The sequence below is a fragment of the Bos indicus genome, chromosome 25 (assembly GCF_029378745.1).
Source record: "Bos indicus isolate NIAB-ARS_2022 breed Sahiwal x Tharparkar chromosome 25, NIAB-ARS_B.indTharparkar_mat_pri_1.0, whole genome shotgun sequence".
Taxonomy (NCBI): domain Eukaryota; kingdom Metazoa; phylum Chordata; class Mammalia; order Artiodactyla; family Bovidae; genus Bos; species Bos indicus.
The window spans coordinates 38,419,146-38,442,194 of NC_091784.1; the positions used below are offsets into that span (position 1 = coordinate 38,419,146).

The 23,049-nt window shown below is 47.8% G+C and overlaps 1 protein-coding gene across 9 annotated transcripts in view; it reads right to left on the minus strand.

The window, feature by feature from the left end:
* The window catches only part of TRRAP (transformation/transcription domain associated protein), a 90,526-nt gene that overhangs the window by 62,937 nt on the left and 4,540 nt on the right, over positions 1–23,049 (minus strand). For 7 of the 9 annotated variants that reach the window (XM_070780189.1, XM_070780191.1, XM_070780192.1 and 4 more), the window contains exons 4-20: positions 19,849–19,959; positions 18,724–18,828; positions 17,704–17,787; positions 16,896–16,952; positions 15,225–15,350; positions 13,659–13,736; positions 13,373–13,461; positions 12,458–12,554; positions 11,547–11,685; positions 10,217–10,295; positions 9,376–9,610; positions 8,409–8,775; positions 8,225–8,322; positions 7,604–7,798; positions 6,564–6,755; positions 4,477–4,642; positions 2,211–2,467 (exon numbers count right to left, since the gene is read on the minus strand). In XM_070780189.1, the coding sequence (XP_070636290.1) occupies positions 2,211–2,467; positions 4,477–4,642; positions 6,564–6,755; positions 7,604–7,798; positions 8,225–8,322; positions 8,409–8,775; positions 9,376–9,610; positions 10,217–10,295; positions 11,547–11,685; positions 12,458–12,554; positions 13,373–13,461; positions 13,659–13,736; positions 15,225–15,350; positions 16,896–16,952; positions 17,704–17,787; positions 18,724–18,828; positions 19,849–19,959 (2,475 nt within the window). The remainder of the gene's footprint in view (positions 1–2,210; positions 2,468–4,476; positions 4,643–6,563; positions 6,756–7,603; positions 7,799–8,224; positions 8,323–8,408; positions 8,776–9,375; positions 9,611–10,216; positions 10,296–11,546; positions 11,686–12,457; positions 12,555–13,372; positions 13,462–13,658; positions 13,737–15,224; positions 15,351–16,895; positions 16,953–17,703; positions 17,788–18,723; positions 18,829–19,848; positions 19,960–23,049) is intronic. The other 2 variants (XM_070780187.1, XM_070780188.1) reach the window with 2 other exon arrangements.

Here is a 23,049-nt window from a genome sequence, read left to right on the forward strand (position 1 = left end):
TCCCCAAAAGCTCTGGGGAAAACGTGGCGAAGACACCCCACTCAAAAGCTCTGGGGGAAGACGCGGCGAAGACGCCCCTCCCCAAAAGTTCTGGGGAAGATGCGGCAAAGACGCCCCACTCAAAAGCTCTGGGTCTGGGGGAAGACGCGGCGAAGATGCCCCACTCAAAAGCTCTGGGGGAGACGTGGCGAAGACGCCCCACTCAAAAGCTCTGGGAGAAGACGCCTCTCCCCAAAAGCTCTGGGGGAGACGCGGCGAAGACGCCCCTCCCCAAAGCTCTGGGGGAGACGCGGCGAAGACGCCCCTCCCCAAAGCTCTGGGGAAGATGCGGCGAAGACGCCCCACTCAAAAGCTCTGGGTCTGGGGGAAGACGTGGCGAAGACGCCCCTCCCCAAAAGCTCCGGGGAAGACGTGGCGAAGACGCCCCACTCAAAAGCTCTGGGGGAGACGCGACGAAGACGCCCCTCCCCTCAGTCCCCAGACACAGCTCTCTGCTTCCAGGACCCGTGTTAGTCCTGTGTGTGTCCTTCCCAGAAACTGAATGCCTTTACAGAAAACACACACGTAAATGTTCTTCCATGCTCCTGGAGCACAAATGGTAGTGAGTCGTCAACAGCGTAGAGCTCAAAGGCAAGAGAACGGAACAACACACTGCTTGGATGGATACGCACACGGGCTGAGGGAGCAGCCAGGAAAACACGTCTGCCGGTAAAGCCCTTGATCCTGGATTAGATGGAGTGTCCTCAGGTTTTTACTATTAGGTTTTATAACTTATAAACATGATACACAAATTTTCTTCTACATTTCAAATCTAATATGAGAAAGGATGGTGAAGAGGGAACACTGGGATTGTAAAGGGACCGGCATTATAAGAGAAACGAGTTACTGGGTACCTCGTACTCACGGTTAATATAAAGAACAGAGAGGCCCTTGACTTTCAAAAAACTGCGATTTTCCCAACTTTTTCACTGACATCTTCATAAATCCTGAAAACGGCCACAGCTCACTATTTAAATCTATTTTCTGACACATCCTCTGTAACAAGGCCAGGTATTAGTGTCTAGCGATCATCAATATAAAATCTTTGAACTCTTCTGTACGCAAAATTCCAGTTTCTCTTATGTTCCTGTTGGCCCACTCGAAGCCTGAGCACTGCGGGAGAGGGGCATCTGCTCGCCTCCCCGGGAGGAGGCAGCCTGGGAATGGGGGTCCAGTTTCCCACCCTCGCACAGGGACTCGGCGGGCTGACTGCTGGCCTCTGCCAGCAGTCCGGCAGGCAGGAAGCAAGCAGGGGCCCTGAGCGGTCTCTCCCTCAGCCTGTTCTGCTCACTGAAGGGCAGGAGGCCCCGAGCCCAGCCCTGCCTCCTCTCTCCACGCAGTGGCTCAGGTCGGGCCCACGGTCAGCCTTCCAAAACCAAAGTCCTGCCCTCTGGCCAGGCCTCCACGTGATGGCCTTGGCAGCTCCCACCCAGCCTCTCGGCCATCTTCTCCTTTCTAGATGGAGCCTGAGACACGCGTGCAGGTCACTGTCTCCTGTCCACTGTCCAGAGATCCTGCATCTCAGGAGCGACTGCGTGCCCATCACAGAAGCTGGCAATCAGACCCCGATCTGGGGCCAAACACTCTCTGCTAAAGGGGTGGGTGAGCAAGCAACAAGTCAGCCCTGACCTCTAACATTCACCAACCACAGTACAAACCGTCACCATTAGCAAAACACGAGGGGACAACCCCACACCCGACACAGAGCTCTAATGACCACAAGACCTAACACGGGTTCAACCCGCCTTTCTTTTCTGTTTCCTCCGGGGGCGGCCAGACAGCTCTCTCTCTACAACAAGGGTGTACCTCTGCACTGTGTAATTCGGTAACCTCCAGAAAGAGAGTGCATCTCCCTGGAAACAGCGGGATCCAGGTTAACACCTGCCTTCCCAAGCCATCAACCTCATGAGAACGCGACACTGTGAGAGCCCTCCGAAAGGGGAGCGATGCTGCAAAACAAGTATCTGCTCGACACTCGTGGAGTTTCTCCACATCACTTCGTAGGCCAGAAGCCTCACGCAGCCAGGCGAAGGCTCCATTGGTAGCGCAGCAGAGCGCGAGTGCAGGGCAGCGAGCTTGCCTCTGAAACGGAACGCATGGCGTCCCCGGGAAGGAGGTGGGTCCCGGGGCCCGCGGCGCCCTCTTCCGGCGGCACAGGGACGTGCACTCACCTGCATGAGCTCGGCGCGCACCGGCTGGATGTGGTCGTACAGGAAGTCGGGCTGCAGGTTGTCTACGCACAGCTCCAGCGTCCGCAGGCCTTGGCTGACCAACGTCTGAGAGCCGTTGAGCGCCGACACCAGGGGGTCCATGAGCATGGGCAGGTAGGGCAGGAGCGAGCTCAGCCGCACGGGCACCGTGAGACACAGCTCCACAAACAGGTCCTTCATATGCTGCTTGTGCAGGCCACTCTGCAGCATGTTGAGCCCTGCGTGAGGACGTCAGCACGTTAAGCCCTGTCTGTGGGGGACGGTACTGCCCAGGTGCACCCAGGTAACGCCGAGAATAACAGGCCACTCTTTCTGTAAACATCCGCCTCAAGACAGAATTACGCCTTAGAATTACGTTTGCTGCACCTATCCTGTAACTGCACCCGAGGCCTCTTCCATCTACCGTATGGCAACAGCAGGCTGCATGTAATCAGTTTAGGCTGTGATGAGTATTATTTAATGTGGACTGAACTAACATTAAGGACTAATTAATGCTGCTGCTGATGCTAAGTCGCTGCAGTTGTGTCCGACTCTGTGCGACCCCATGGACTGCAGCCTACTAGGCTCCTCCGTCCCTGGGATTTTCCAGGCAAGAGTACTGGAGTGGGGTGCCATTGCCTTCTCCGAATTAATGCTACACAAGGTATTTAACATCATGTTCTCCAGTGAATAAGCCCAATCTAGAAAGAAACAGACTCCAACGTGACGTGTTCATCTCAAGTCTGAGGCTTACAAGCTTGCATGTCATTTCAGGTTTCCACTAAACCACGGCTGATGTTTATACTTTAAAATAAATTTTTAAAAAAAATCCACTCGATTTTGTAAATGAGAGGAGCTTCCTTCTTATAAACTCAGGGCCCCATACACTCTTCACAAGGGTAACAAAGTATTTATTGAGCCCCACTCCTGAAAAACGTCAGATGTGGACCTGCCCACAGAACCTGAGAGACAGCTGGGAAGAGAAAAGCAGGGAACAGTGCCCCCCAAACAAGGTGCGTCCCAGGCAGCTGAGTCTAAAGAGAGACCGCGGGCCAAGGCAACACACAGCAGTCGCACCAGACTCAGAACCCAAAGGAGAAGGGAGACAAGGAGAGGGGCCAGGCCCAGCTCCCAGGAGTGGGTGTGCTTGAACAAAATAGGTGGGCAGAGAAGGGAGGCTGGGAAACCTGCAGGCGGGGCCGTGAGACCGATCAGAGCAGAGGGCGCAGGCTGGGGAGGCCTGGAGTCAGGGTCAAAACCAGACAACACAGCCCGCCTACGGGCCTCCTTAAGCACCTGCCGGGGGACTTAGGGCCACGTTACCTTCAACGTGGAGGAAGGCATGGCAACCCACTCCAGTATTCTCGCCTGGAGAATCCCAAGGACAGAAGAGCCTGGTGGGCTACATCCCATGGGGTCACACAAAGTCAGACACAACTGAGCGACTAACACTGCCTTTAACGTGCTCAAGGATCCCCCAGGTACCTTCTGGGCACATTATGCTATAAATGGCTTCTCTCAGAAGGATTTATAAAGAAAATACAGAAGAAGATTCAATCCCTTGCCAAGAGCTCACCCTTTCCAAACAAACACAAAAAACATTCCGAGGACAGTGTGTCCACTCAGTTCATACCTGTGAACATTCATTGGACTCAAGATGCCCTTCGGCTGTAAGCCTTGAAAGCATCCCTAATGCACAGAAATCAAAGAATCCTGTCTATGCACCTTAGCAACTAAATAAAAACACATATTTTTACGTATTTTTATATATTATATATAGGGTTTATATCTGGAGAAGGAAATGGCAACCCACTCCAGCGTTCTTGCCTGGAGAATCCCAGGGACGGGGGAGCCTGGTGGGCTGCTGTCTGTGGGGTCGCACAGAGTCGGACATGACTGAAGCAACTTAGCAGCAGCAGCAGCAGGGCTTATATCAGCTTTATCACTTGTTTTTTTGCCTTCTTGTTCTCTTTCAGTCTAGAGATCCCTGACCTTACTAGTCTCTAAAACTGCTTCGCAAATGCTACAAAAATGTCCTAACTGGGGTCAACGAAGACCTTCCCACTCCCAGTCAATTCTGAGCAGGGAGATGTACCCCTTTAAAGCTCAAGACACAGGGACAGACACACACACGCACACACGTCCCCTCGCCATGACCGGGTACAGAGGAGGAACACCAGCAAACAAGGTTAGCCAAAACCCACGCGTGCACACAAGACTCAACAGCGACCGGGATCACTGCTCTGACCTTGCAGGAGGTTGGGTAGGAGAGGCAGGAATTCCTGATACAGGAGATCATGGCTCCCGCCCCCAATGGAGCGGAACAAGGCCCGCAGCAGCAGGAAATAGTTGTAGGGCTCTTTGGCCGTCTGGGCGAGCTCCATCGAGCTGTTGACAATCTTGTGCAGGTGAGGCTGTGGGACGGAGAAAAAGCAGGTTAACAGGCTCCCAAGGGAGGAGGGTTCGCTGCACAAAGGGAGGAAGGGAAGGTCATCTTGATGAATTTTCCAAAAAGAAAAACCAAACAGAACCTTTCCAACTTTTATTTGACTCAAATTAATTTCTCTTAAAATACAAGTAGCTTTCCACCCAGTTTGACTGTGAAAGAAGCATTTACTAGGTTCCTATCGTACCACTAATACGTAGGCGAGCGATGCTGCACAGACACTCGGTAGCAGGACCTGAAGGGCCTGTTGGCTCTGCAGTTCTTGTGAACAGTTCCTCCCCCTTCTAAGAACAAATAATCAAACGAGACGAAAGAAGCCGGTCTCCTAATAACTATGGAAATACAAAAAGCAACCCAGAGGCACGGAAACTTCACTACCAATCACGTACTACACACGACAAGTTGGGAAGAGCCTCAGAAGACGTTCGAGATCGGAACGTTTTAGAAAACTTGATCAAAAAATCTGTTCGTATTTATTTACTTCAAAAAAGCATTAACTTAAAAGTTTAATGAATAGCTTAAAACAGGTTAGCTTTTTATCTTATACTTCAAATCCTAGTCTTGACACGCAACAGGTTAAGTTTGATGTGAGTTTTACTGCAGGCGCATTTAAAGAGAACTGCAAACTATCCGCAGAGCCATTTATAACCGTATATGGCATTTCTTTTATAGATAAATCATCCCTATTAGTCTCAAGACAAAGCATTCTATCAAATTATTCTTTGAACATCTCTCGAACAACATTCAGATGCCTCATCATTAGACTTGTCTGTTAGGTTTTATTCTTTTTTGTTGGTTGCTGGTTTATACAGTTGTCCCTGAGGTTGGCAAAAATTGAATTATTTGAAGATGTTAAATTATGTGAACAAAGAACACAAATATTTTACATCTTTCTGAAAGTTTGTCTTTTTATACTAACTCAAAAGTAACGTCAAGGTTGTTGGTAACTGATTACTACATAACTGAAGAAGTGGAGGAAACTGTCTCACACAAGCACAGACTACTGGTGCTTTACGTCACACTTACTTCAGCAGAAAACGGGTCTCCTTTACATTCTCAAACCTTCTCCCTACAGGAAAGCATCTCTCTTCAGACAGAACTGATAATACTCAGCATTCTAGAAACTAAAATATCCTGCGGTCAGTAGAAGACAATTTTGATAAGGTTTTTTGTTCCACGCGCTGCCTTCAGTGGCTGCCATAAGCATGCACTGGCTTCTGCCATTTGCTGGAATCAAGTAACTGATGAGACACCACGACACGCACAGGATCAGTCGCGTGGAGGAGTGCGTCAGCAAACACACCCTCCTGGACGGCCTTAATACAGGGACACAAGCTGGCTGCAGTCCTTGATTCAGAGGGGAATGAGCAAACAGGCCTGAAACAGGGCGTCTGTGCACCAAACGCAAGAAGGTACGAACACAGACACAGCACCCGGGAAAGAAGGGGATGTGATGGGAGCTGCTCAACAGCCAACTGCTTCTCGTCGGCTCTGAGAGGTCAGATGTTCCTTCCTCTTCTATTCTTTGGTGTCACCCGATTTTTTTTTTTTTTTTTTAAAGAACATGATGTGCTCCTACCCTACTTGTGTGGTTCATGTAAGAAATGACTTCAAAAATGAAGAATCAGTGGTGCCGAGACTACTGACAAGCCCTGCGAGTGAGAGTGCTCACGTGTTCATCCTGGGTCAGCAGGCAACCAGGAACAGCTCTGCTTTAAAACTGCAGTGTTTTCCACACTTGGCTCCAACTGGTTGTACACCTTTATTCATTTAATATTATTGTGTTTGAAAATATAAAGAGCCACTCCGGTTTCTGCTCAAAATGAAGTATTGAGAAACGACAACAAAAAAAACCCCCAACACAACGCGCGGGCTGGGCCTGACTCTACCTTCAGCATTTGTTCGTTTTCAGCTGCGAAGAGCGAGACAGAGCCGAAGACCAACTTGAACAGCTTGAGATACAGGTTGGAGAGCTCGACGTTGGAGCCCATCTCCGGCAGGCGGTCCAGGAGGTACTCCACCAGGATCGTAGCAAACAGAGCAGAGGTAGTAGGGTTTGCCAGAAAGGAATTGGCGACAATCTGTCAGAACGAGAGACGCACGTGACAGAAATCACCCCGTCCACAAAGCGGCTCCAAGAAAAAGCAATCAACGTTTCAAAATCACAAAATCAAATCTGTATCAGACACTCCCAGACATGAATTATCCACCAAAAGAAAAAAAAAAAAAACATCAAAATCTATTTATTGAGTGTTGCTGGAACAGTTCACTTTAAGAAGTCAAATCTGTCGTTTCATCCTCACTGTCAAGTACCAAGAGCCTACGTCTAACACACACTTAACTTCTACTATGAAAGGAACTGGTCCAAAATACCCTGAGCTTTTGAAAACATTTTTTTTTCTTACTATGGCCTAACAGTTTTCTTTATGGACCATAAAGATGAGCGCCGAAGAACTGATGCTTTTGAACTGTGATGGAGAAGACTCTTGAGAGTTCCTTGGACTGCAAGGAGATCAAACCAGTCAATCCTAAAGAAATCAGCCCTGAATATTCATTGAAGGACTAATGCTGGAACTCCAATACTTTGACCACCTGATGACAAGAACTGACTCATTGGAAAAGACCCTGATGCCGGGAAAGACTGAAGGCAGGAGGAGACGGGGATGACAGAGGATGAGTCGGTTGGATGGCATCACTGATTCACTGGACATGTGTTTGCACAAGCTGGGGGAGCTGGTGTGGGGCAGGGAAGCTTCGTGTGCTGCAGTCCATGGAGTCTCAAAGAATCAGACACAACTGAGCGACTGAAATGAACAGTTATCTATAAATTTTGCTCTACAATCACTATCCTTAGGCACGTTACTTAGAAATAAAAGGAATACCAAGTATTTGACACATGTTGAAAGAACGTAAGAAAGGAGTGTCATACCTGAAGAGCGTAATTTTTTGAGATTCTTTCCACCATATAAGGGACTGTAGTTTGAAAGATTTCTTTAAATGTCAGCGGGTTCATCATTGTGAAGACACCGGCAAAGTGCTCCAGCACCTCCTTCTCTTCCTTCATCCTCACGGTTTGGCAGTTTGCTACTCGGATGTATGTCTGTCCATTTCCTGCTATCTGAACCTTGCACAGGGGGAAAACCACACGGGAATCAAAACCAAGTCTCTGAACGTATTCCATTACATAACCAGACCAGCGGGGCGCAAGTAAGAGAATTAGAAATCAAATGTCTACTGCCCACCCCATCTTCTAAATTCTTTATTCTCATCTAAAATTTGCAAAAAAACCCACAAACCCAAAAACCTTTGTTAGCAGCAAAAAATTCAGTAAAATTAAATCTCATTTCTACTGCATTCCCTTTATACCATCTGCCTCTCAAAATACACCAACATGAGCATTCTCACTATCGACGCAACCCTGTGCTACAGCACAAACTCAACCCGGGAACATCGATACTGCAGACCACCTGAACGGTGACAGGCTTGTGAGACCCCTCTGTCACTAGCACCTGAATTCTAGGAGGAACCTGGCCTGAGGCCGCTGCCTTACCTGATAGATATCTAAAGCCTGCATTGCGTACTTGACAAGCTTGATGTAAATCTGAGTCTCTTTGGGCTGTAACTGCTTGTTGGGAATGAACTGAGCTTCTGGAAGAGAGAGGGCACAGTAAGTTACTGGGAGCAACACCCACCCTGGGAAGAACACGGTCTAAGCGACTCAGGAGCGGGATTACCACCAGGAGCTTTACACGACGTTATGCCCCACGTGATGGTCTTGACGCCGCAGACCAGGGTTTTGACCAGACTCCGGCAGTCCGTGACCTGGAACGTCTGCTTGTCCTCCTTGTCCTTCTCGCCTTGCTTCTCAAAGGGCGGCACGGGGGCCGGGGTTACAGGGGTGGCGGGGGTGGGTGGCGGGGGTGGCGGCGGGGCAGGGGTGGGGACGGGGGCTGGGGAAGGGGCTGGGCCTGGGGCTGCTGGGGCTGCGGGCACCCCGGGCAGGGCCGCCTCCACGGCCCCGAGCTCAGACTGAGGCTTGCACTTCTTAAAGATGGCAGACAGCTGGTACCGCGCGATGGTGTGGAACTTGAGAACAAACACCTGTCAGGAACGCAAAGTGGGAGGCAGACCCAAATCACCCTCTTCACCAGGCCCAGCACCCATCCAGAGGACAGAACACACTCTCTGAAGCCACCTGCTGGAATCACCGTTTCCCCTCCCGAGTTACTAGAGGAACTTCCCCAGGGGAGAAGCGGGGGGTGACCGGCCCGATGCCCTGGGACCTCCCCATGATCCACACAGCCCACCCTTGCCCCGGCATTGGACACCTCCCTAGAAACGTTCATGGACAAGGGAGCGCTGGGCTACACAGCGTCGCAGGAAACACTGCTCCAGACTGCCCGCCAGCAGAGTGCTGAGCGCGCCCATGGTTGCCTCCCTCAGCCCTGACAGTCCTAGGAGGTGGCCCATGGCTGTCCCGGGCAGGGGACGAGCAGGCCAGCAGAGAGGGTCCAGCATCTCGCCCCAGGACCCTGGCCTAGTTGATGAGGGAGCGGGGCCTTGCACCCAGGGAAGTCTAAACACCCAGGCCCCAGCTTGGCAACCAGGTGGCCTGTGAACTGCTGGTAAAGCGCTCAGGTGAGCACACAGCGCCAGGCGGGGGTGAAGGCGTGTGTTGGGTGGGGGTGCAGGGCACCGCACCTCCAGCATCCGCATCAGCACGTCCCGCCCATTGCCGCTCTCCTGCTCGCTTTTGGAGCGGATGCAGTCCACCAGGTTTAGCAGGAGCTTGCAGGACATGGTCTGGATGCTGCTAGGCAGGGACTCGTCGTCGATGTTCTTGGCGAACAGCTGGACGGCGAGGGAGAGGTCGCTGAGGGGCAGGTGCTGGCGGACGTGGTGCACAAGGTCGGCCAGCGTGCTGTAGGCGAGGGGCCTGCGGGCAGAGACCTCCGCTAGCGCATCTCAGCGTCTCCTGGCCAGATCTGCAGGCCTCCACCTCCACCGCCCCCAAGGACCCCAGCGGCGGGACGGCTGGTCTGGGCACACTGCACACGGTCTTGGATTCCCCGTTACCTCCTCCCAGCTACAGGATTAAAAGGGTCCACTCTTGTCTTAGTGCTTAAATCTTTACTTTCTAAGTTGAAAAAGATGGTCACCTTCATGCACATAAATGCACCTCCATGTTTATACCATCACACCTGGTTAACCTGAGCAGAACCACCTACAGCTGGGCCCTGCCCTGAATGGGCTCTGCTGCTCAAATACAAACAGCCTGTCAACTGGTAACTCACAGGTCATGTGACACATTTCCTATCTACAAAACAAAAACACTTAACACTAGTGAAATAGTTCTACCTACAGTGTAAATCAAGACAGCGACTCTGATTCAGCCAAGGCACATAAGGCAAACCAAGGCGTTTCTGAAACTTCCTGCAATTCTCAATCCAACAGGAGAGGAAAGGCCCACAGCCCACGCTCATGGAGACGCTCCTGACACAGTGCCGGATCCCCGGCCGCAGCGCTGGCTTTACCATCATACCTGAGAGTCTCCCGAGCAGTGTATCCTGAGCCAATCAGAATGGATTCGTCAAACAGCTTGTCCATGCAAGGAATGAACTCTGGAACACAAACATCCATTGCCTCCATCACCAAACAAGCCAGGTGGCCAGCAAGTCCCTTAACAGTACTTTCCCAGGAGCTGCTCTGCACCAACGAGCCACCCAGATTTGGGAAAGCGAGGAGGAGGAGGGCACGCACGGTGCTTCAGTCTGAGATGCTGGCTTTGCTGGGCCACGCCGGCCACGCGCCTCACACACATCAGTGTCAGAGATAAACCACGCACCTCATGTCCTTGGTGGGGAACCTGCCCCAGTGCTTCACTCAGGTCAGTCCAGGGTCCTTGAAAGCTGGAACCAACCACCCAAGGGGGTGGTAGTCCCTAAATGCCCCCTTATCCACTGCCCTGAAGTTGTCCTTCTTAAAGATCTTAAGGTTGGTCGTCATGGAGAAAGAAGTATACTTCTCTATGTAAACTAACAATGGGCTTCAAAATAAATATCCAAAATCGTGTTTGCAAGGAAAAAAAGCAGCAGCCTCTAAGAGCTGAATTCAACCAGTCTAACATCTAACTTAACTTCGGAGAGTAGTGTCTCGGAAACCTGTTGTTCTTTGTAGAGTTAACAAGACTGAAACCAAGCTTCACGGCCCCAAAAGAGTGCCAGGGAAAGACCCACCCTGCCTGCTGGATCGGACGTGACCAAACACACATGAGAAAGATTTCTAATCTGCCAGCACTTCAGCAAGGACAAACCTCCCGCTCCCCACCCCACCTCCAAAGTCGTTATTACTCAGTTGGCAGGAAAACCCAAAGTCAGTCACTTGAGACGCGACTTAGTCACTTCAGCGAACAGATTTTAAGACATTCCATGTAAACTGTTCATCGTTTCATAGCATGGAGAAAGAAAACACGGTCTTCCTCTCACCTTTTAAAGCTCGCTGGCTCTGAGTCAGAAAAAGCAAATGGATATTTGCAGTGTCAAAAGATAGGCAGTCAGAAGGCAGAGACACACTGAGAGCTACTCAGATGGTAAACTGGGCTAAGGAGATTGTCACATTAATTATGAAATTGTTGATGAGATAAAGCAAGAACCCTGGTGGCAGGTGAAACAGAGAGGCAGTCAGAGAGAGGAACGAGGCGGAGAGGGAAAGAGGGGAGGGAAGAAGGCAGACACAGACCCAGAAGAGAAAACAAAGCCAGAGCAGCAATAAACCAGGGAAAGATCAACGGAGCCAGAACCCCTGGGCAGGCTGATGGCCCAGCCCTCGCTCGCTTGCAGGCAGGCAGGCAGGCAGAGGCCGGGCGGACGTACGGTTTCTCAGCTCCGTGGTGAGGATGTGCTTGGCGGCGATCAGCAGCTCCTTCCGGAGGTGCGCGGTCTCCGCCGGACAATTTGAAAGCAGCTGTAACATTCCTTTGACCATCTGCTGAGAGTACTTAGTCACCAACTCCTGCACCAGGGAGAGGAAAGCAACGTAGTTACACTGATGGGCGGCTGTTGAGAAAAATCCAAGTTTCATAAATTTTTAAACAAAAAAATTTTCAGTTAGGACTAAATTTGGCTCAGAGGACCCTCAGAAATAATAAGCCTAACAATCAAGCATTTGCCTTGTCTGGTCAGTCTGCGTGCTGCCACCCTGCTGGGAGAGGCGGCGACACAGGAGGAGTTCAATGGGATCATGGAGGCCCTTTTTATTTTCTGCGTCTTTCCAACTTTCAACAATGTCCCTGTTACAGGGAAGGAGGGAGAAATAAACATCCAAGTTAAAAAACAAAATTCTTCACTCAGTCATCCCATCGACGTGAGTCACAAATGACACCTTTAATCAGCTCAGAATGAGTTCAAGTCACGTCTGCCTTCTGAGGAGTCTCAGGAAGTTATTCACGATAACTCAAGCTGACCAAAAGAGCAAAGGGCATCTACTTCAGATTTTTTTTACTAATATAAAAATGTCATCTCTTTGACATTCTGCAAAAGTCAAAAAACTATGGGGACAGAAGACAAACCAGTGTTTGCCAGGGACAGGGGGCGGGAGGACGAGACTGGCTACGTGTAAGAGGAAGTTTTTGGAAGATGGAAATGTTCTGTATTTTGATGTACTGGTTGGTGGTTAGGTATGTATCTGTTGATTCAGCAAACTGTACACCCACAAAAGGTGAATTTTACTCCTTGTAAATTATATCTCAGTAAACCTGATTTAAAACAGAGGTCAGTGAACTTACCTGGTAAATTCTGATGATGTAAGCTAAAAATGACAACGTTTTAATTTGAGCAGCAATGAAATCAGCATACAGCTCCTTGTTGTAAAGTTTATGTTGCCTAAGTGAGAAGTGATAAAATTGACAACATTAGCTCTCAGCTCTTTAGGTGATATGGTATCACCTGCAGTAATTACCAAGCCCAAAAGGTTGATTTCTACACAGCAGCAACCGTTAATATGCCCACACTTTTATGCAGTTCTGAGTAACATAAAGAGGCCTTAAAGACATAAAGCAGGCAGTTTTGCCAGGCCCTTGGGCAGCACCCACAACCTGAACCCCAACAGTCAATGGGAGACCGACCTGCCTGCTCCCCAAGGAAGGCACCTATTTGAACAATGAAAGACCTGTGCCACAGGGCTTCTCAGAGCGGATCCACCCTTAGATCCTGCCCTCGAGTGACTAAGAGCCAGACAGGCCACAGGTCAAGGAGACAAGTGCTAAGGGTCTGAGGAGGAACGCCACGAAGTCGGAGAAAATGCTTTGCTGAGAGGCTTCGGGGGTCTGGCCCAGTCAGTGATTAAGGGTAATGGCGTAAAAGGGCCTCCTGGCCCTCATGCAAAGAGGAGCAGCAAGAAAACAGGCTTGACGGCGAGGCGGCCCGGAGCATCTCAGAGCTGAAATCAGGACAGGAAGCCCTAACGATAGTTTCAAATTTACATGACACCAAGGACAGAGGGGGCACATCATCTTTCCAAAACAAGGAATCAAAAAAACCATTACTATCATCATCAAAATGTAAGTTCAGAAAGCCACAAATACATACAAGTTAAACCAAAATTTTATCTAAGTTTCCTGTTTCACAAATGACGACAAGTGTAGTGCCGCTTGGATTAAAGAGCTATGGAGGTCGGCTACATCACTGGCGAGAAATCTCACCTGGCTTGTGCAGATACCTGAATTGCAATGGTATTCATGATCAGGGGCACAAACTCCGCAACGACATTGTGGATATTCAGTTTGTAGAGCTAAAAGCAAACACATCAGATTCTCATGCTTTTTCACTCTGCTTATAGCGAACTAATTTGGCATAGCAAAGACACTGTGAGATTCATTACTCGGCACACACGTAACATATACATCTATTTGCCACAGAAAAGCAGGTGTGTAAAGTGTCGTAAAATGAGAAGCCTTAAACCCCGGAAGCTACTGAAAATACACATACCTGATACATTAACACAACAATGATGGGCAATTCTGCCAACACTTTCAAAGAAAGCGATCCTCTGGGAATGATGGAATGCTGGAAGACAGGAATACAGAGGACTGTGGTCACCACCTTGCCACCTAGTATAGCCCCCATCAGTGTCCCACCACTGAGCACCACCCGGTCGAAATACAGGGAAGGGAAAACACCGACTCATCTCTGTAATTATCTGTGGTGAAAGCAGCAAAATATTTTGAAAACAAAGTACAAGAATTATCATTCGATGTAAAGGGTTTTATATTTTACAACTTCATCACTTGTAGTAAAATCCTCAAGAAAAATGTGTCAAAAAGAGATTCAACTCATTGGAGAAATTTAAAAAAAAAATTTTTTTTTAAATCTGTTATGGGCTTCCCCGGTAGTTCAGTTGGTAAAGAATCCGCCTGCAATGCAGGAAACCCCAGTTCAATTACTGGGTCGGGAAGATCTACTGGAGAAGGGACAGGCTACCCACGCCAGTTTTCTTGGGCTTCCCTTGTGGCTCAGCTGGTAAACAACCTGCCTGCAATGTGGGAGACATGGGTTCGATCCCTGGGTTGGGAAGATCCCCTGGAGAAGGGAAAGGCTACCCACTCCAGTATTCTGGCCTTGAGAATCCCATGGACTGTATAGGCCATGAGGTCATGAAGAGTAAGACATGACTGAGTGACTTTCACTTTCACTTCACTTTCAAAAGAAAAACAGTAACGTGCGTACCTAGTTTTATTCAAAGGTACTTATAAACAGGAAAAATACAATAAATATAAGAAAAAAATCGTCAATACATAAAATCTCAAATAGGTAAGGAAAATATCAGACTCAAAAACACAAATGGAAATGAATGGATAGGAAAAGGGAAGTGAAAAAAGTTTGTAATTCAGGAAGAGCAAAGAAATGACAGCTTTGTTCCTTATAAACTAAAATGTAGTTTCCTATGCTCATATTGAAACAGTCTGCAAAACATCGCAGTAGAACAAACACAGATGATTGTCTTGATTTAATCATAAAACACAATCATAGTACATATTCAATACATGTTCCCTATGTGGCCAGTGCTATAGATTTAACACATGAGCTGCAGAAAATAACACTGTTACCGTCACAAAACTCATGGTTCATGAACTTTCCTACAGTGAGAAAATGCAAGTGGTGGAGCTGTAACATTCTAGAACTTCTGTCCCCGGAGCCCACACGGGCAGGCACTGAACTACAGGTTTATACGTAGTTTAAAGGGACTTCACTACTGTTGAAGCTAAGAACAGGCCGGGGCCCCCTGCAGGGTTAGCTGCTCTCATTCCACCATGATTCTGAATGTCTGCATCAGTAGTGAGCGACAGTTCACGCGCACACCTGCAGAGCACAATCAGTGAGGCTCTCTTGTGCGCACACACATTTATTTGCTTATTTTAAATGCCTCCATGAGTTTAATTTTTATGAAAAACCAAAAAGCTTAGGGTCTAAAAAGTCAAGACCTCGGGCTTCCTCCACCAGGGGAGAAGATGTGGATAAAAGCAAAGCTAGGAGCAGAACAACCGAGACACGTACTGTTCTTGTCTCGCTGTCCTCACGCTCGGGGTTCACCTTCACAGCGATCGTCGTGATCATTCCGACCATCTCTGGGGGAGGGACGGTGTTCTCAGGGATCACCTGAGGGTTCTCAAAGTAGCGGTTCTACAGAAAAAGCAGAGAAGTCATTTTTCCTAAAGTCAAACACAACATTCCTCTTAATAAAACACGCCTGACGTGGGGCAGGGACGCTCAATATCCTGCCCACGTATGCAACATCAGCCCCACAGTACTAGGAGGCCCCTTTCTTCAGGACCATGAAGATAACACGGCACATTCTCCACCTCCAACAACAGAGAACAGACTTGCCCACAGCCCTCTCTACTAGTGTTTCCAGGCTGATGGAAGAGGAAAGGTGTGCCACGTTACACTGCTACCTCAATGAAGCAGGATGCAGCTCTCTAGTGATAAGAAACCAGGAGCTGGTCCCTACTGAAATAACTTCCCAGTCTCCTAAATAACAGAAGCATAGTCCAGGAGACATTTTAAAAAGCCAGGAAGGACCTCACTGGCATCCTTAGTTCTCAGTGGAATTTGGGCTTCATGTTAAAAAAAAGACAGCTTCGTATGAAAAATAGCTCCTTTGATGAAAACAGTAGCTGACACAATGATAATCTGATAACTTGGAAAGCAATCTAAGTTTTATACACTACTGGCATCACCGACTCAATGGACATGAATTTGAGCAAACTCCAAGAGATAGTAGAGGAGAGGAGCCTGGTGGGCTACAGTCCACGGGGTCGCAGAGTCTCAGACATGACTTAGTGACTGAACGACAACAGCAGCGGCAGATTAAAATCCTCAGAAAACAAAAAGTGAATTCTACCATCTGTTAATTTTTTAAAAATTCAAGGTTAAAAAACACCTTCACAGTAGAAACTCTGAAACAAACACATTTATGCACAATGATCTTATACTACAGTATTATTGGTGGGAACCAGGGAGAAGGTCAGAATACACGGATACGGCAGAATTATCAGTCGCTCAGAACGACGACTGCCAAAGGGAGAGCCCTGGAGCACGCTCCCTGCTGTGACAGCGAGTCCTTGCAGTGGCGGGGGACGGGGAGCAAGGGGCGCCCCTCTTCCACTCCACACACTTTAACACGGGTGGCCCTGCTCGGAAACAGTTCTTTCAAGATACGGAAAAATTTTAATGACACAGAAAAGCGCCGCAAGTATACACCACCCCCCCCAAAAGCTTCAAGACTATGAGTGCAAACCATCTCTACAAAGCACACAGTGAAACTCGAAACAGCAATGTCAATGGTTGCTTACAAGTCAAAAGATAATTATGGACAATTTGTTTTCCTTTTTGTAATACAAAACTTCTTTAAGAATATACTGCTTTATGTAAAAATGCAGTAAACAATGAAACTAAAAGGACTCTTTTTTTGAAGTGGCTAATTTATCAATCGCTATCTGGGAGATGGTGAAGGACGGGGGAGCCAGGCATGCTGCAGTCCATGGGGCCACAAGCGTTGGACATGACTTAGCAACTGAACGGCAACAATTTATCAACCTAGATTTTGACTAAACGAAACATTCCTCATTGTAAAATTAGCACCCTTCCAATTATTCTTTCAACCCTTTGGAATAAGGTAGGCATAAATATAAATGATAAATTCAAAATAATATAAAAAAAGCATACCACTACTTTTGGAAGCTCCTTGTAAATCTGTTTCACAAAATCCAAAAAATGATGAATCTAAAAAAAAAAAAAAATATAAAGATATTTGTAATGCAAATACAGATTTTCTGTAACCATTTTCAGAAAATGCTTACAGTAAGAAAAATATCAAGTCTTCAAATATAAGATCTCATGAAATAGGCAAGAAAAATGCCAGACTCAAGACACAAATAGGCGATGAATGTGAACACACAGATCAAAAAAAGAAAAAGAGACAAAGACTGATAAACCGAAAACAAGTTTTCTAATTCAGGGAGAGCAAAGGAATGAAATAATAAATGCCACTTCTTGTCTTTCAAAAAGTAGCAACAGCACAAGCTGGAGGGAGTGAGCCAGGGAGACTCACTGCAAGCCCTCTGCACACCAGTGGGGCAACCCAGCACAGGGGCATCAGGACGTGACACCTGTGACCTGGGGGTCCTACTGCTACAAACTCAGTCTACAAAGTAATTTAAACTATAAACAAACACTAGGTTACGGTCATAAAATAAAAACTTTGAAATGCCCTAAATATCCAAAACTGTACAAGATTATTATATACCCGTTACAAATCAACTTTACAAAACATTCTTTATGATTGGGAAAACACATACATATAAAGTGAAGGGAAACAACCAGGATGTGATACGTTATCCACAGTAGAATTAATTATAAAACAGACAGACACGTAAGGTGGGAAAAAGAAGAAAGGAAACTCAGAGTGAAAAATTCACACAGCAGAAGGAATCTGTCAGTACACTTCATAAATGCCATCAGAATAAACACTTACTTCCTGGGTGATGGGCGGCCTGAACTGTTTGTGTAGTTCAATAATGATTCTTAGACAAATAAGAACATTTTCTTCATTTTCCGTCTTAAAAAAAAAAAGCATTTAGAAGAGTTATATTACTGAAATCTTACTAAAAAGATTAAAGAGTATTTCCTCAGCATTTTTTGCATATACACCCTCCATCAACCCACTTAAATGTGATTTGCAGAAAACTGATAAACCCACAGAACACAGCTGACCCAGACAGGACGTGTTCGTGGCCTCTGGTGGACCATCTGAAGGTACCCCACCGGCAGGTTCTGCCAGAGTCAACAGATGAGTAACCAGCAAGTCACACTACAAACCAAGGCCTTAACAACAGACACGTCTCACTGCTTGCAAAGATTGCCAGAAGAGTAATAGCTGAGCGCCCGCGTGCACTGGACCCTGTGCTAACACGACACTCATCACGGGAGTTGGGGTGTTGTCCACATCCTAGCAGAGGCAGCTAAGGCTCAGGGCAAGAGGAACGAGGCTGGTGTGGCAGAGCTAACACACGACACAGCCGAGACCTGAGATCAGCGTGACGCCCTCCGGAGCTCACCTTCCCAAGGGGCCCAGAAGCGCGACGGAATGCTGAACACGTCAAGACTGAGGGCAGCAAGAAAACGATTCCAGAAGCTAGCTTAGCAGGCACCCCGTGGATTAACCCAAGAACCTGAGCAACCCTTCATGACGACCGTGCGCCTACTGCGCCTGACACACAAGCACAGAGGTGCAGGGCCAGCCCCCGAGCTCAGAGCCCGCCAGCCCCCACCCACTGTGTCGAGTCAAGCCCCTGTGACCCCAAGAAGATCTTCACTTAATAATCTTTCTTAGTAATCTGGCTGGCAAAGTGGGAGAAAACAGGCAGTTAAGAAAATTTCTATTTGTGAAACTAAATTTTACTGAAAGAGAAACCGGTTGCTTACAGACAGGATTTTACTGTAAGAAAATCATTAAAAGCTTTCAAAGTGGCTAAAAAGAATTCTCAAAAGTTACCTCTAAAAAGCGAAACATCACAGACAAGACATTTTTTGTATGAGGACGAAGATGCTCGTTGGTTGGTATTCTATGAATTATTTCAAGAACAAGCTTCCGCAGTTGCTGTTGAAGAGAAACAAAGGTATAAATATGAAACCCTTCCAAGAGTTCCAAGATAGTGTTTTGCGTCCCACAAGCGTCACACACGCCTGCACCCAGCACTGGGAGCCACCATGCTACAAGATGGAGCCCATTTTACAAACAGTCCCGTAAATTATTTAAACGTAATCCAAGGCATGTACTACAAACTGGCATTTTCTGCATTTCCGTAGCTGTGTACCAAGTCAAGTAAGCCAAATTTTCTTTCACACCTCGTCACCGCTGCCAGGAGAAGGACACGAGGGCAGCGGGTGTGAATTTAAGACAAAAAGACCGGAACACCAACGCAACTTCACTGGCCATCTCCCTGCATCATCTCAGTCCAGCTCCTGGGACGAGCTCTCCAGTTACCTCGGACCGAACCACCGATCGTATCGCAGGCTGTGCCAGGCTTTCGTGATTTTGTCTACAGAACTAAGAACTTGAACAGAACTCAGAGGGACATCTTGAGCTGTCACCACACAAGAATGTTTCATTCAGCAGTTCACTTTACTGGTGCTGTGGTAATTTTAAAAATTTTTCAAGAGATACAAGCTGAAACATTTATAGAAAAAAAAAAAGACGACGGGGCTGTTTTAAAATGATCAAGGTCAAAGTGTGTATGGGAGGTGCAAAGAGGAGGCGCGGGTATAGAGAAAACCGGGCAGAGTTACGGGAACTGAAAACAGTGTGAGGCTAGAGCTGGGCACCAGGCATGCGGGGGGTCGTGAAATTCTCCCCCCACTTGTACACACGGGTGAACTTACAACACGCAGCCCACGCATGCGCGCTGGCCAGCACGTGTGGAGAGGTTAAACAGTCAGAGAGATGGCCGCGAGGAAATAAAACCAAGACAGCTACCTGAGGAGGCGATGGCCTTGGGCAAAGGGACCCTTATCTGGCAACACTGCTCTCATTTCTAAGGGCAGCTTAGGTGTTTGAGTTGTTTTCATTCACAAGGGCTGGGGCCCCTGCAGCAGGACAGTCTTCTCCTGAACAGCTTACCTGGGCTGGTTTCTCCTGAAGAAACTGAACTTCTCCATCTTGAAGAAACGTAAGGAACCGAGGGATGATGTGTTCCAGGAATGTGGAATACTGAGGAGAGGAGGTCACATTCTAATCACGCAGGAAGAAAAGAGAACGCCGTTAAGGTCTACGTACGGATAGTTCCACTGTAAATTCACATGTCACCATCATCTCAAGAGACATTCTGGGAGAGCTGCTAGCAATTTTTAAAACTTTCAGATGCTTTAATGATAACATCGTTTGAAATAAGTTGACTGCTGCTTCTGAAATCCACTTCAAGAGAACTAAATGCTAACATTTAGTGCTCAGCCTAGAAAAGCTGATGCTGTGGAGAACGTTCACTTCAGAGCCTGTCGGGGCTGACTTTGCCACCCTCTAAGGAGACTTGATCTGAATCTCTTCATCTGGAGGATGAGGAGCTTGACCACACTAAAGTCTAAAACTCCAGCTTATCAGTTAGGTTGATACGAGTTAGATGAACATCACGGGTGTTAAAAGGAAACTAGGAAATGAAACTGTGGTCTAGAGACTGTGCAGTCAGATAGCGACCAGGGCAGGGCCCGGACCCCACTCGGCGAGTATAAACCTGGAACGAGCACCTGACCTCCTGGGCCTCAGCGGCCCCACCTGCGAAGAGGCTGCTATCTCCTGCCTTACGTAACCATGTGCAGACTACACGAGCTGGTACACGTAAAGCTTTCCACACTGCCTGTGGTAAATGCTCAACGTCCCTCCGCTATTATTTACAGCTTCGTTATTATTTATAGTGCTTGCTTCACGAACACTGTGCCCTGTGCCTTTTACTCTTTCTCACTCAATCCTCACCATGACTCTCTTAAGTATTCTGTCCATTTCATAGATTTACAAAAAAAAAAAAAGCTCAGAGCTTGCTGACTGTCAGAGTCACAAAGCTTTGGAAAGTGGATTCCACTCACGAGTATCTAACACCTAAGTGCTCTTCCCTCTTCCCCTTGGAGGCCTCACCTGCACATTCAACGCATGCTTCTATCACATGCTCAACGGGGATAAAATGAGGAAGAAGGTAGACAGAGTCCATGTCCTTGGAGTCGGGGGAGGCAGCAGTGTGGTGGAGAAGACAGGTAATCAAGAAACGATCTGATAACACGGAATTATGATGGGGAAAGCGCTGGGCTGGCAACTAAGGGAACCTAACCTAACTAACTGGAATCTGGAACCAGCGGCAGAGAACACCCTCTGAAGAAGGGATGCAGCTAAGAAACCCTAAGAGGCCAGCAGGGGTCAACCACGGGACAAAGTGGGAAAGGTTCTAAGAAAAGCGCACACGAAGGCACAAACTGATGAGAACTTTTTAAAGTTTCCACACGGCAGGGGTGGTAGTGCAAGAGGGAGGCACTGAACTTTTACTATCCTGAGTCTGAGAAGCCCATGGGCTGCAACTAGACGTGTCTGGCGCTGCAGATACTGGTATGGGAGAGGACACAGGTCCAGGGTTGTCTGCTGCCTGAGGAATATGAGGAGGAGGAAATACAGGCAAAACCCAGAAAACTGTGTTTCGCCATAGGAACAAAGAGCGAGCTGCTGTACCTGGAATACACACCCGAGCGCTGGTCTCCCAGGGCCAAGTTCAACTCCAGGGGCTCTGAGCCCGCAGCACGCTGGGCAAGGGGGCACCCCCAGGAGCTGGCAGCCCCTCCCCCAGCAGTCTGCGAATCCATGGGGGACAAGAACTGTGCTTGTCACTTTTCACCCCCAACATCTAACTTTTATGAAACATCCCCACTCAAGGATTCAAGGAAAAGAGGTGAGAGTCAAGTTGGAACATTATTGAGGTTATCAAGAAAGCCAGGTCATCTACTCGTCAGCCCACAGCATCCAGATTCCACAGCCTTCAAAGCATCTTGAGTGTCAAATTCCTCCCACAGGACAGATGCAACAGGTTGCTCAGTTATGCCAGGATTTCAACCCAGCCCACAGCTTTTCGATCCACAGGAATGTCCCCCGTGACTTCTAACTTGAACATTTCTCTATTTTCTGTTAGGAGAGACGGCCCCTATGATACTTACTTTGCTTGGAATCTTATCCCTAAGTGGTTAATGAAAAGAATTTCTAAGATTCCTCAAACTCTTGCGAAGTCTTCATTTCACTTAAATATTTAGTTCTGGGATAGGAGTGGTGGTAATTTAGAATTACTTTCTGATGGTCATTCCAAGTATTTCATTCTTTGAAGGACTCAGTCATCTGAATTTCATTTAAGCTAAATGTCTATCAGATAGATTTCAAAAAGCATTATTTGGAAAAGCCCCAAGTGCTTTTCATTCTGCTAATTTAATCGATGCATCTGAGACCAAAGTGGGAACTGACTTGCTAACTGCCAGACTCTCGCCAACGGGAGAGGAAGGAATGAGACACTTCCCTGGAAGAGCCCCCTGCGCCCATCAGGCCGGCCCACCTGCCACTCCTGAAGCATCACAGGCGGCGCCGTGATCCCAGCCTCTCAGGCAAACCTCCGAGAGCTGTGGTTCTGTCCAGAGAATGCAAAATGCAAGCCTTTCCTATTCTACTCCCACCTCTGTTTTTAAACAGTTTGCACTAATAGTGGAAGAGAAAGCTCTTTCGTTCAACCTCTAAATATCTCAGGATTTTTTTTGTCCCACTTCAGTACAAGGCAACAAGTTCTTAAAAACATCTATTTAACACAAAACAAAACCAAACAATTTCCCTACCAAAGAAAAATACCATCCGTTACTATAGATAGGAAGGTATCAGATTCAATCCCACTAACATTCATCTCGTGTTTAGTGATTCAAATGACAGAGGCTAGGAAACATTTTGTTCTTAATAATCATATTAGCTCTGTGAGAAAGGTTTTCCCATCCCCACATTAAAAACAAGAAAGTGACTCTCTCTTTGGCCTATGAGACTGACTGGCACCAGACTAACCGTCAAGTTGGACAAAATATAGATAACAGTTTTGGGCGCTGGAACAGAGGCGGAGCAAGGCCATGATCTCCAGAAGAGGGGAACTCACCAGCCACGCCCCACCTCGACTCTCTGCCTGGGTCCCATTTCCCGACTGGGCTCAGGAGGCCGGAGCCCAGGGTAAGCACCATGGTCCTGCTGAGCTGAAGAGCAAACAGCGAGTTTGCAGCAGCCAAAGTGGCTGGAATCTGCAGGGCAAAGCCCCAGAGGAGAAGGAAC